At 42.2% G+C, this 12347-nt stretch overlaps 3 protein-coding genes across 9 annotated transcripts; 2 read left to right on the top strand and 1 right to left on the bottom strand.

Annotated features, from left to right (window-relative positions):
* Positions 1-633: 633 nt before the first annotated feature.
* On the bottom strand, positions 634-3399 carry LOC127762207 (uncharacterized). The gene is made up of 2 exons (XM_052286622.1): positions 2729-3399; positions 634-1575 (listed from the first exon to the last, which is right to left on the bottom strand). Exons 1-2 carry the CDS (start codon positions 3271-3273, stop codon positions 861-863), a joined length of 1260 nt encoding a protein of 419 aa, XP_052142582.1. The 5' UTR covers positions 3274-3399; the 3' UTR covers positions 634-860.
* Positions 3400-5494: 2095 nt separating this feature from the next.
* On the top strand, positions 5495-9777 carry LOC127762208 (uncharacterized). 5 transcript variants are annotated; one of them, XM_052286626.1, is made up of 11 exons: positions 5495-5535; positions 6585-6849; positions 6936-7010; positions 7111-7169; positions 7262-7397; positions 7570-7666; positions 7752-7818; positions 8078-8176; positions 8660-8749; positions 9009-9163; positions 9272-9776. In XM_052286626.1, the coding sequence occupies exons 2-11, from the start codon at positions 6588-6590 to the stop codon at positions 9480-9482; spliced, it is 1251 nt and encodes a 416-aa protein (XP_052142586.1). In that variant the 5' UTR covers positions 5495-5535; positions 6585-6587; the 3' UTR covers positions 9483-9776. The 5 variants fall into 5 exon arrangements, with proteins under 5 accessions (XP_052142586.1, XP_052142587.1, XP_052142585.1 ...); XM_052286627.1 differs by lacking the exon at positions 5495-5535 and adding an exon at positions 5604-6215 and having other exon boundaries at positions 7262-7387; positions 7757-7818; positions 9272-9777; XM_052286625.1 differs by lacking the exon at positions 5495-5535 and adding an exon at positions 5615-5832 and having other exon boundaries at positions 6565-6849.
* A 344-nt stretch (positions 9778-10121) lies between these two features.
* Positions 10122-12316, top strand: LOC127762209 (uncharacterized). 3 transcript variants are annotated; one of them, XM_052286628.1, is made up of 8 exons: positions 10122-10307; positions 10545-10657; positions 10797-10865; positions 11032-11067; positions 11174-11219; positions 11398-11485; positions 11594-11651; positions 11832-12316. In XM_052286628.1, the coding sequence occupies exons 1-8, from the start codon at positions 10268-10270 to the stop codon at positions 12249-12251; spliced, it is 870 nt and encodes a 289-aa protein (XP_052142588.1). In that variant the 5' UTR covers positions 10122-10267; the 3' UTR covers positions 12252-12316. The 3 variants fall into 3 exon arrangements, with proteins under 3 accessions (XP_052142588.1, XP_052142589.1, XP_052142590.1); XM_052286629.1 differs by having other exon boundaries at positions 11836-12071; XM_052286630.1 differs by having other exon boundaries at positions 11594-11642; positions 11761-11957.
* Positions 12317-12347: the final 31 nt, after the last annotated feature.

Raw genomic sequence — 12347 nt, 5'->3', positions numbered from 1 at the left:
ATGCTGCCTCCACGGTAACCCCCGCTCTATTCTCTGCTTATCTCTATGAAATCACTACGAAGTTGCTGTGTTGGGTCACGAAACTCTATTCGGAATTTGTATTTCTTTAATAAAGAAACTATGCTAAAAAAGTAAGTCATTGGATTTGCCCAATACAAATTAATTTAGTGATGACTCTGATACAAAATTCATACCAACTGTCAAGTGTTAACAAACATGATTTTAACTGTTGTTAACGTACTTTTATATATGGCCCATGATGTAACCATGTGATCCATTTTGTGCCTCTTCGTGAATAAATAGGAACCAAATAATTATAATTAAACTGTCATGAGAAAACCCCTATTCTGGGTACAGTCAAATCTTCCAATACGGGATAGTCGCTGTACAAAAATGTCCAATCCAAATAAGGCTTCACTATGAAACAATTCTTTGGGTATTTTTCACTTTTTTAAGCGTTTGAACCTATGCCCATCCCTGTTGCTTCATTCATTTGGCTGACTGCTGTGACATTTTTTTTTTGAAATATTGTTAATTTTCTTTTATAAATTTAGTCAAATCTAAAAAAATTACCTCATAAAAAAGTCAAAACGACTTATATGATCAAACGACCTAAAGTAGTAGATAGCACAATTCTCAACTCAACCCAGTTGGCATTGGCACAAAATGATATCTATGGATGCGTCAAATTATTTTGATATTTGTGGAGCGATTTATTTCATATCCATCATGTTTGATTTCCTCCATCGAGCTAAGCATATATATACCGATGGAGAGGATACAGCAATTATCAGGTGATGTTATGACATGTACAGTACTTTACCATCAGAGAGTGGGGGTGAATGGGGGGGGGGGTTCACTCACTTGACAAGCCCTAAGCTGAGGATGCCGAAGGAGGTGTGCGGCCAATCCTTGTCCTTGGCCTTGATCAGCATCGCCCTGCCCCATGACACCCAAGCCTCCCATGGCATCCTCTTGTCCCAGCTGCTCCCCCACTCCAGCAACAGCTTCACCCCTGCCTCTATCTGCTCCTCTGCCTCCTCATACATCTCCATGTTCAGAAGCACCTGAGCAAGAACCAGGTGAGGCTCTCCTACAAACGGGTTCCTGCCAATGCACCGTCGCAGGATCTCCTCCACCTTGCGCCAATCCGTCTCGTCCTCGCCGCCGCTGCAAACTGCATCCCAGTAGAGGTCCCGTGCCGCCTTCTGGTCGTCGGCGGTGAGCACCTGGGTGCAGCCATTGAACACCGGTGGGATCACCAGCTCAATGTCCTCGTCACGATCGTCTTCTTGGCCATTGTTGCTATGCTTTCGTTGAGCGATGTATATCTCTTCGTCGCGAACGATGAGGCTGTAGAGCGCGCCCATGCGGGATATGGAGGTAGTCCAGAGGCCGGGCTTGCCGGTGCCTGGCCAGAGCGAAGTCCAGGTGTTGCCACTGAACTCGAGGCGGCCATTGGTGTTGCCGAAGAGGCGATCCTGCCAGTCGAAGAGCTGGTCGCTGAAGTCCGCCATTGTCATGAGAAGGAAGGTTGCCGCGATGCGCCTCGACAGTGCCACATCCTCGCCAGTCCTTCCAATTCAAAGTACAGACAAAAATCAGGTGCAATATAGATCCAAGTATGTAGAACCAACTTTGAAATGCAATTAAGTTTGTTTGCTATATTTGCATTGTACTCATGCACTGTGGATTACAGTTACTTGTGAATGATCTAAATTGTAAGTGCTTCAACAGCATCTGTATGTAGTTTTTTAATATATGACGCCGTTGACTTTTTCTCACATGTTTGATCATTCGTCTTATTCAAAAAAAAATTTCGTAATTATAATTTATTTTGTTACCAGTTGTTTTATCACTCATAGTATTTTAAGTGTGATTTATATCTTACACATTTAAATAAAATTTTTGAATAAGACAAATGGTCAAACATGTGAGAAAAAAATCAACGGCGTCATCTATTTAAAAACGGAGGGAGTACATTATTATTGCAGCAGTAAACAAAATAAATACTCCTATGTTTACTGGATATTTCCCCAAATTTTATTAGCACTAGCTGCCAACATGAGCTTCTGTTCTTGTATTGTCAGGTATAATAATAAACAGTCTGTAAAATTGTCAAGACATCTTTCTGCCAAATCCTCTGATCGTATAAAACATGTATGAGAAGATTAATTTTGTCATGAATTGTTAAGTGTTTTTTTTCCTGGTAACCAAGATATATGCTGTGATGGACTCTGTCCGATTGATTCTTGACCACATGTTCTGAATCGAACGGTTCCCATAATGAACTCATCAGCTACGGTCGGAGAAAAATTAATTCTCCGAACCCCATCTGGTGCTGAGCAGTAGAAATTAAGAAGATTTATTGTAACTAATTAACTAAGACCCTGTTTAGATGGAATTAAAACTTTTAAGTCTCTATCACATCAGATGTTTAGACACTAATTATAAATATTAAACGTAGACTATTAATAAAACCGATCCATAATCTTGGACAAATTCACGAGATGAATCTATTGACCCTAATTAATACATGATTAGTCTATGTGATGCTACAGTAAACATTCTCTAATTATGGATTAATTAGACTTAAAAAATTTGTCTCGCGAATTAGCTTTCATTTATGTAATTAGTTTTGTAAATAGTCTATATTTAATACTCTAAAGTAGTGTCTAAATATAGAGAATAAAGTTAAGTTCTTGGATCCAAACACCACCTAACTCACCTGATGTGTTTGACAGTGATTCCGTGGGGCGGGAGGAGGCGCTGGATCTTGAGCCGCCACGCCTCGCCGTCGTGGTGGAACAGCCCGCGGCGCGCGTCCTGCAGGGACGCCTCGGAGGCGGCGAGGTCGGCGACGAGGTCCTGGTCGGCGTAGTGGAAGAGCAGGTCGTCGTGGATGAGCTGGTGGCGCGGGACGACGCAGAAGAGGTGGACGAGGCGCTCGGCGGCGGCGCCGACGATGGGGCGGACGTGGTCGCGGCCGACGTCGGGTTCGAAGATGGCGAGGTTGACGTAGGAGTTGGAGTAGGCGGAGTGGTAGAGGCCGCAGCGCGCGACGGCGTCGGGGGCGCCCCAGAGGCGGAGGATGCGGTGGACGTCGAGGAGGTGGGCGAGGAAGGTGCCGTGCTTGTGCCAGCACTCGCCGGCGCCGGCGGCGCGCAGCACGGCGGCCAGCTTGGGGAGCGCCGGGTCCACCTGCTCCTCCTCGCCGCGCAGGAAGGGGCGCGCCGCGTCCAGCGCGCCGGCGAGGTGCGGCGGCGAAGGCATAATTTGGCTAGGTGCGGCAGCGGCAGCGAGAGGAGTGAGAGTGATCGATCGCGTGAAGTGGCGGTTGGCAAGTTGTGCTTGTGCACGATGATCAACAGGTTGGTTTCGATTCCGGTGGACCGGATTAGTGTGTGTGGTTCACACCAAATCTGGTAGGAGCAGATCTTTTATTTCCTCATCTATTGGGCTGTGGGCCGCATCATCCCTTTCCTCTGGGCCACAACTGGGCCGTAATAGTACCTTTTCTTGTTTGCTTGTGATTTTCATCTTCATTCTTCAGTGCATTACATAATCCACGCTGACGTCTTCATTTCTTTGTTTGCTCCTTATTTCTAGTTCATCATCGCAACATGGGATTTGCCTGCCTCACAGGAACTTAATTTGAGGCGTAGCTACATAGGAGTATACAGTACAGTATTTGTTTTTTTCCTTATCATCTCGTCTTCTCATCATATATCAATCCTCTACATATTCTTATGGCTCAGAGGTAAGTAGAGCATTGCTTCTTTGAAAAAAAAATAGTACATCAACGTCCTTGTTAACGTATTCGTTTTCATCTGTAAGCATTAGCATATCCATATTTAACTCTATCCAATTCAAACATGCACAACAGAATATATTTGGAATTGGACTGTACTACTACTACCAAGTACTCCCTCGGTTTCAAAATGTTTGACACCGTTGACTTTTTAGCACGTGTTTGACCATTCGTCTTATTTAAAAAATTTTGTGAAATATGTAAAACTATATGTGTACATGAAAGTATATTTAACAATGAATCAAATGATATGAAAAGAATAAATAATTACTTAAATTTTTTGAATAAGACGAATGGTTAAACACGTGCTAAAAAGTCTACGGTGTCAAATATTTTGAAACGGAGGGAGTACTAAGAAATTGCAGAATGGGTCATGACTACATACATGGTCACATAAAAACAGTATTCAGTCGGCCTCAACATACATTTCTTTCTCAGAGTCTCCAACAACCTCCTCCAACCTTTCAGATAGGACTGAATTGGAGCAATCTGACACGTGTTGAAGCCTGATTAATTGGACGAGTAACAAACTAATCAGTAAATTGATATGACGTACTAGTACATTTTGCCTTGCTATCCTTTACTACTTGATTGGATGACGATTGCCAATCTTAGTTCCTCTAATCTCAAGTTACAAGTTGGTTAGCTTCTGTCAAGCTTCTCCTCTTGCAACCGATGGTTTCACAATTAAGGAAAGGAGCTGAGATTCTTAAATATCTGTGAAGTGTACTGACATCCACTCAAAAGGAAAATTCTTGGTCTATCAGAGCATGACTTGAAGCGTCTCCAAACGGCTGGATTACCAGATCTTATCCAGATTAGGGATTAACTAAACCTTATCAGAATGACACTAGCTGTATTGTAGTGTGAGAATTAAATACTCCTGCACATTATCATTGTTGCACTGGTGACTTACAGCAACCGTTGCTACTCCAAAATCCAGTGGGCAGAGGTTATTATGCTATGCTACAAACTACAATACGAGATGTGTGTTTGCCTTCTCCAGAAAGCCATGATTCTCACTTGAGTTTTCTTTTTTCGCCGGGCCGGCGAATAGCCGGCCAATGTATATTAAAAATAAGAAAGGAAATGTACAAGGTAGCGCGGTGCGTCAATGTACCACCATTACAAACATAAAAAGAAAGCTAAAATCTCACAGAATGAGTTGCTACAGAGTGACACATGGGGCTAACAAGACCTGCAGCTATCCAAGTCTCCCATTCATCCCCCATGGCGGAACAGAGATAGGGAATCGTTGCCGCGATCCCTTCGAACACCCTTGCGTTTCGCTCTTTCCAAATCAACCAGGTTACAAGGATCACCCCCGCATCGAACGTTTTGCGGTCAACCTTAGCAACAGATTTCCGGGCTGCAAGCCACCAATCAGCAAAATCAGCCGACGACGAGGAGCACGAAAGGCCCAGACGTGTGCGCACCCGACCCCAAACCTGTTTTCAGTTTCACTGAAGAGTACAGCACGTAGTATTGTGTTTTGCAAGGAAGGAACAAGCCTTTAATTTTTGCAAAATTACATTGACCCGGTAGGAGTGGGCGTAAATTCTTATTTGTAAAACGAAAATGGTGTGAAGAGTGGGACCCACAGGTCAGCCTCATCTGCTTTCCCTCCCCTTGCTCTCTTCTTTAAAACCGGGAAAGCCCTTTCACGTTTCGGCGCCATTTCATTTCGCCTTCTTCTTCACCTGGGTTTCGCCCCCATAAGGCCGGTAAGCGACTCCTCCAACTCCATATCTAGCGGCCAATGGATTTGAACTTGTCGTGCTTGACTCCCTTCTCTTCTTTAATTTCGCTCGTCCAATCCCACTCGATCGGTTTTCTTCACTGATTCTTTAATTACTCCGAATCGTCTCCTGCCCAGTTTTTATGCGGTTCCTTCAAATATTCCTGAATATCTCCGAGGGCAGACGCAAAAATGCGATTTCTTTGTGACCAATAATAGAAGCTGATTGGTTCTGGATACAGTCAAACTGTCCGTTCTAACTGAAGGTTGACTTTGCAATCAGGTGCTAACAGTTTCTTTTTATTGTTATTATTACTGAGAAATGGAAAAGTGTGAGAAAAAATAATAAAATTTTCATGAATGATTCATGCAAGGGGAGAAAAAGTGCGAATTCTAGTTGCAAGATCGATCGTTGACGTGTCGTGGTAGGGCATGTGAGCTTGCAGCCAGTACTTTGGTTGTTTGATGTCGATGTGATGCTCGTGACTCACTTAATTGCTTCCCTCTCTTGGTTGGCACTTAATAATTCACTAAATCACCACAGTTTAATTAGCTAGCATATTCAGTTTCTTTCTTTCTTCTACCTCCCCCCCATTTCGCTTTGCACCATTCATCGATCTGCTCTCTGCAAGACGTGGCACCTTCCTCCTTGTGTTCTCTGACTTGGTAATTTCCATCTTTAAATTGGTCTTTTGTCTTTGAGTTTATCATTTGTAACTGATTAACCTATGCATTCGTTTGCATCCTAGAACTAGCTAGCTTCTCAATTCTTGCCAGATTGTTATTGCTTGCTAGTGCTTACAATTCAATCAATCGCTGCCTGCCATTTTTTTAGTTTTTATTGAAAGCAACACTACCTTTCTTTTGCTACCTTATTATCAATGCTTGTATGTATGTTTGTTTGTTTGTACACGTCTTACCTTTCTTCAGTTTGTTACCACTTCTGATTATTATTCATGTCCTTGCATGTAGTTCAGCTATAGGGTGTGTTCATTCTAACTGAATTCACGGACAGATCAAGCTGCAAACTTGCAGGAGATGGGATGCTTCAATTCCAAGCCAAACGACACCGGTGCGATCAGAAGAAGACCCGGGAGCATAGGCGAGGTGGCTGTGTTCGTGCCTGGATTGAGAGTACCCGAGAGCTCGGATGAGCTGCCCCTTCAGCCGCTAGGTGATGGCCTCCCAAGGAGGCTCACCGAACGCCTGGCCGCGTTGAGGAATCGGATAATTGTCATGGCTGCTCATGAGGCACTGTACATGACCAAGCCCACCTGGAGAATCACCATCACTCAGCATGGTTCATCCTTTTATGGCTCATCATCTGATGACAAGAAGAATAATGTCAGAGGTGATGAACTAACTGTCTGAATTTGGTGCTTGCAGGGGGGTCTAAGTCAGCTGATCTTCTGCAAGCTTTGGAGGATTACTTGCCCACTCTTCTTGGCCTAGTAAAAGATGGTAAAACTCCTCATGTATTCTTTTCTTCCTTCTCTTTGCTCTTTGATGAAATCCAGGAAATTTAACTGTCAGTACTCCTGGTTCTTCAATTCTTTTGCAGGGAGCGAGTTGGAAGATAAGGTACAGTTTGCATGGATGAACCAAGAGGATGACGCAGAGGTCTACATGCTGTTATGCGTACTGTTTGATTTTCTGTGGCAAGTAAGAGTGATACGACTGTGATTAATCGTCTACTTATTTGTGTTGTGTAGGATACGTCAATGCCCAGTGCTTGGTATGAGGTGCTATCAGTTCTACACTTGATGGCTCTGCTGCGTTTGTCCCAAGCAAATTCCCTTCTTGTTCCAAAGACATCCATTGAGGGATACCATGCTAAGGTATCTGAAGGTCTGTACCATGATCACCATTGATTCCTCGCTGATGCAGAATTAGTACTTGTTACTTCTGAATTTTGAAGTAGTACTTGTTACTTCTGAATTTTCGATGATGTTCCTTACTTCTCAGCTGTTGTCCGTTGCAGCATTTTGACTGTTCTGTGTTTCCCTTTTTTACTTTTCAGAAAACAAACGAGCTTCAGTGGAGATATTTCTCAAGGCAGCCGGATACTTGGAGTGTGCAATCCAGCACGTTCTACCTAAGATATCGCCGGAGAAAAGGTGGTGTGTTTGATGAACAATGTTGCATTCTGTAGTTAGTGCAGGTCGGACAGGAGTTATTGTTGCTGACTGCCATTTCGTGTAGGAAAGGTCTTCCTGTGGACTTAGCTGAAGGAATCCTGAAAGCTATCTGCATGCAAGCCCTGGGTCAAGTAAAGCGTTTCTCCATCTGCCTCCTTTTATTTTATTTTTTTGGGTGAATCTTTCTTTCAAATCAAATAGCTAGAAATCACATGACTCATGTAAATAGCAGTTGAAATGTCCATTTCTAAGACCAATCGTCATAATTTTACTAGTATAAGTCAAATGCCATGGCTTTGCGTACATGCTATAGTATTGTGGCTTTTACTTATGTCTGAAGAACATCATCCTGACAAAATGTCCATGTCACGCGGCTTGGTGTACTGTCAGGCAATTGATGTTCAGCTTGGATTGGCAATTGACAGTCCAAAGGCTACCTTGGCAGTGAAGAGGAGGCTGGCATGTGAGATGGTCAAGTGCTGGCAGCAGGTAGTACTTGTTTTCCATATCAGTGCTATATCTGAAGTAGTCTGTTCTTAAGTAATGCTGTTATTGACTAAGTAGTAACTGACAAAGACACGTGTAACACTTGGAAGCAGCTTCAATTGTTATTTGCCTCATCTTTGGTTAATCTTGAATTGATACTCCTGGATATTCATCATTATGGCCTCACTGTGAGGCACTGAGGCTATAGGGATTATTGTTACTAATGATGTTCAACCTCTGCTGAGATCTTAGTCTGGGTTTTACCTGTTCCTCAACTGAACTCTGAACATTGTCTGAACGTAGCTTTGCAGTCAGTAAGCAAATGTTTGAGTTCAGAAACTACTCCTAGCAGCCTATGAGGAGTCACAAATCAAACGATAAATGCTCCTGCAGTTTAGTTTGATAAATAGAGAATCAATATTCTTTTCTGTATAATCTCTTTCATTTGATCTGTTCAATCTTTCTTGTGTACTATTTCATTTTCAGGCACATGAAAGCATTTCGGACCTACCTCTGCTTGATGGCTGGGCAGAAAAGCACAGGCTCTTTGTTACATGGAAACACATCGAAGCAAAAGTATGTAAAACTTCTTTCATATTCTGAAACATTAATACTACAACGAATGATGCTGTAAGCACAAACAAATTAATGGCTGTCCTATACAAATTAACAAGAAGTACATTAACACATAGTGTAGTTGTGTAAAGATAATTTAGTCATGTTGCAAAAAGGACGGTTTTGTTGTGAGTGTGTTAATTTCATACTCCATTTACACTATGATAAAATCTATCTATAACTGAAGAGAAACATATGTGGATCCTCCTGCTACAAACAGGCTGCGGCATACTACTACCATGGACTAATCATTGATGAAGGAAACAGTGAGAAATCTCATAGGACGGCGGTGGCAGCGCTGCAATCAGCGGAGGAGTTGCTCAAAGAGAGCAAAACTGCATGTGAAGCCTTCCATGCGGCATCTCCTGTTTCAAGGCGTGCATTCCATTCTTTTCAGATGTAGTGTTATCTGCAGTGAGCTAGCTTAAGAATCTATAAGATTTCTGAATTTTGGTACCTGCATGCATGTGAATAATAATGCAGAAGCCCGCCGCTGTGGGGATCGATGAGGTATCTTCAGGAGAAGATACACAAGGAGTCGTCGTGCAAAGTTCGGATCAACAAGGACCTCTACAACAAGGACAACATCATCATCCATGACCATGCTGACAGCGCGCCGCCGCTGCCGGACTTCGCCGTGGCACTCAAACCCGACGAGTATCGCCTTCCTCCCCCACTCACTGACACCAATTAAGGATCGAGTCGACAAGGGAGAAATTATTAAGGTCCAAGGCATCATGCAGATGCAGAGGAGGAAGAATCAATCAAACAAAATCTATTATGTATATTCATTCATTTTGTGCCATGCATGTATGCATGGGTGTCACACCGCACCACATGTTGCAAGAAAAATGAAAGAGAAGCTTTACTACTACCTCCATACATATATGTATGACATTGACTAGTATAAATTTGAACTAGCCAACATCATATAAAAAAACCTGGAGAGAGTACTAGCTAGCTAGCTAGGAAAAGAAATTAAAATTTTTATAAAAGAAATCTCAAATAATGTGTATCTTGTGTAGCTGCTCTGAAAATTTTATTGCTCGTAGTTATTAGAATTACTAGTCTAGAAATGTCATACTTATTATTATATCATGGAAAAAACAAATACTCCACTCGAACACAGGTCCAGATATCCGGTGTTGTGGTTGAGGGATATGAATCAGATTCGGCCACTAGTTAAGGGAGACAAAGTGAACTTTTATTCGGGCAGGCCGGACTTGCATTGATGTGATGGGCCAGCGGCCCATACTGAAAGTGAAGGAGCCGCCACGTCTGACTTTTCTTTCTTCTCTCTCTCTCTCTCTCTCTGCGTCCGTCCCTCCCTCGCTTGACTTCTCTCTCCGCGTCACTTCTCTTCCACCTCTTGTAGTAGCTGCTTCTCCTCCCGATCGAGCAGAGGCAGTAGTAGCTTAGCTAGCAGATATATACTGTAGCGATGGAGTACTATGATCGTCGATCGAGCCGATCCGCGCGATGCAGATTCGCCACGCCCTCGTCCACCTCATTACCCTGGGTAACAATCGATCCTTTTTTTCTTTTCTTTTTTGCATACTATTACGCCTTTTTGCGCTTCGATTAAATTGCTAGTGCCTGTAGACCTTGTCCCTTCATATGCCTGACTGACTGACTCCAAACAGGCGTGAATTCAATGGATAAAGACAGTGAATTTTGATTAGAATTAGTGTGTTTGTATATGCTGCTCGTTCTCCCTCCCCGTTTAGTTAATCTGTGTGTTGTTTGGCACTGACAGGGATGGTTATCAGCTCGGCATTGATGATATGGAAGGGATTGATTATCATGACAGGGAGTGAGTCGCCACTAGTTGTGGTTCTATCTGAAAGCATGGAGCCTGGATTTGAAAGGGTCTGTTTATTTTCCTTCCTCCATCCCATGGCATGAATTCACTACTAATCACTCTACCATTTTCTTCAAACTGTTGTCATCTATATGTCCTAGCTTGTGATTCACCTGATCAATGTTAGTGTGTTTGCTTGCCTGGCAGGGGGATATCCTGTTTTTGCAAATGAGCAAACACCCTATACGAACAGGAGATATAGTTGTTTTCAATGATGTAAGTCCCTACTGAATTGTCACTGGTTTATCGATCACCATAAAAATATTTTCTGAATCATCAACAAAGCAGCCCTTTCTCCAACCTTGTTTTAATGATGCTAATACACGTGCATCATTTGCAAGGCACTAATTAACTTATTGCGATTTGCCTCTTTGATTTGTAGGGCCGTGAAATTCCAATCGTCCATCGCGTTATTGAGGTCGTTAAGCTTTGTAATATCCACACCAATCAGTCTCCCCTTACATTTGATCTCAGGTATTATGTCTGAAAATTTTCCTTGTTAATTATATTATATCTCCTTGTAGGTTCACGAACGACGGGATAATGCACAAGTTGATTTCCTCACAAAAGGTATACTTACACTTATTACTATTTTCTATCAGTGGTTTTGACCTCCTAATTTTGTTCCTTGCATATTAATTAAGTAATCTGAATCATATATATCTGTTGGCTCAAGTGATGAGCATGAATTAATTTGTACTGTGAATAGCGCTGCGTTATACTGATCGATGAACTGTCTCATTATCAGGTGACAACAATCCTATGGACGACCGAATTCTTTACACACATGGGCAGCTTTGGCTTCAGCAACATCACATCATGGGACGGGCCATAGGGTAAAAATATTCTTTCACCTTGGCTTAATTGTCTACTGGAGTAGTACTTGTGAATTTGTGTTTTGGTGATGGGCTGATTAATATACTGTTCTTCTGTAATGTTAACAGGTATCTACCCAAAGCTGGGTGGGTGACATTGGTGATGACTGAGAAACCAGTTATTAAGGTATGCACATTTACCCTTATTATATTACTGGTCTATATAGCTATAAGCATATACTAGTGTTGCAAGAGTCCTACTGTGAGCTTTGCATCGGTGGAAAGAAGTTAATTAGTTCGTGTTTTGTCTGAAATGTGTTGTTTACCTGCTGATCGGTGCGCTGGGGCTGCTGCTCATCACATCAAGCTAGTACAACAAATTGGTCGGAACATGTTTCTCACACTCAGGGAATTGGAGGAAAGCATTGGTTTTTGGAAGGCTAAAAAAACCAGCAGCATACTTGTGTTTAGAGGAGTATTAATTAGCTACTCCTACAGTATTGTAATGTCGAGGGATTTTGCATATTGTTCCGCCCGGACGGTTGGGTTCAGAATGCTATCCAAAAGTTGTTTAACAATGCGGAATGCATACGGAACCTCACTTAGCTTTTACAACTTTCTCGTTTATCATAAATTCGCTTACCAAACTACTAAATATTCTGTAAATATTTTTATATTAAAAAAATTTAAAATAAACTTATTTTTCAAGTTTATAGCTAGTACACTAATCATGTTTTTTTTTTCATTTTGTGTACGGCAAAAAGCAAAGCTTCCGAGCATAGACTAAGGCCTTGTTTGTTTCAATTTAACATTACTGTAATCCAGATTATTGTAATCTTTAACGACTTGGGAAAAAAAAATTCAACAACAACTTTGAAATAAA

This window comes from Oryza glaberrima, chromosome 2 (genome assembly GCF_000147395.1).
Source record: "Oryza glaberrima chromosome 2, OglaRS2, whole genome shotgun sequence".
NCBI lineage: Eukaryota > Viridiplantae > Streptophyta > Magnoliopsida > Poales > Poaceae > Oryza > Oryza glaberrima.
The sequence above is the reverse complement of the archived record's forward strand: the minus strand, read 5'-3'. Positions and strand labels throughout refer to the sequence as shown.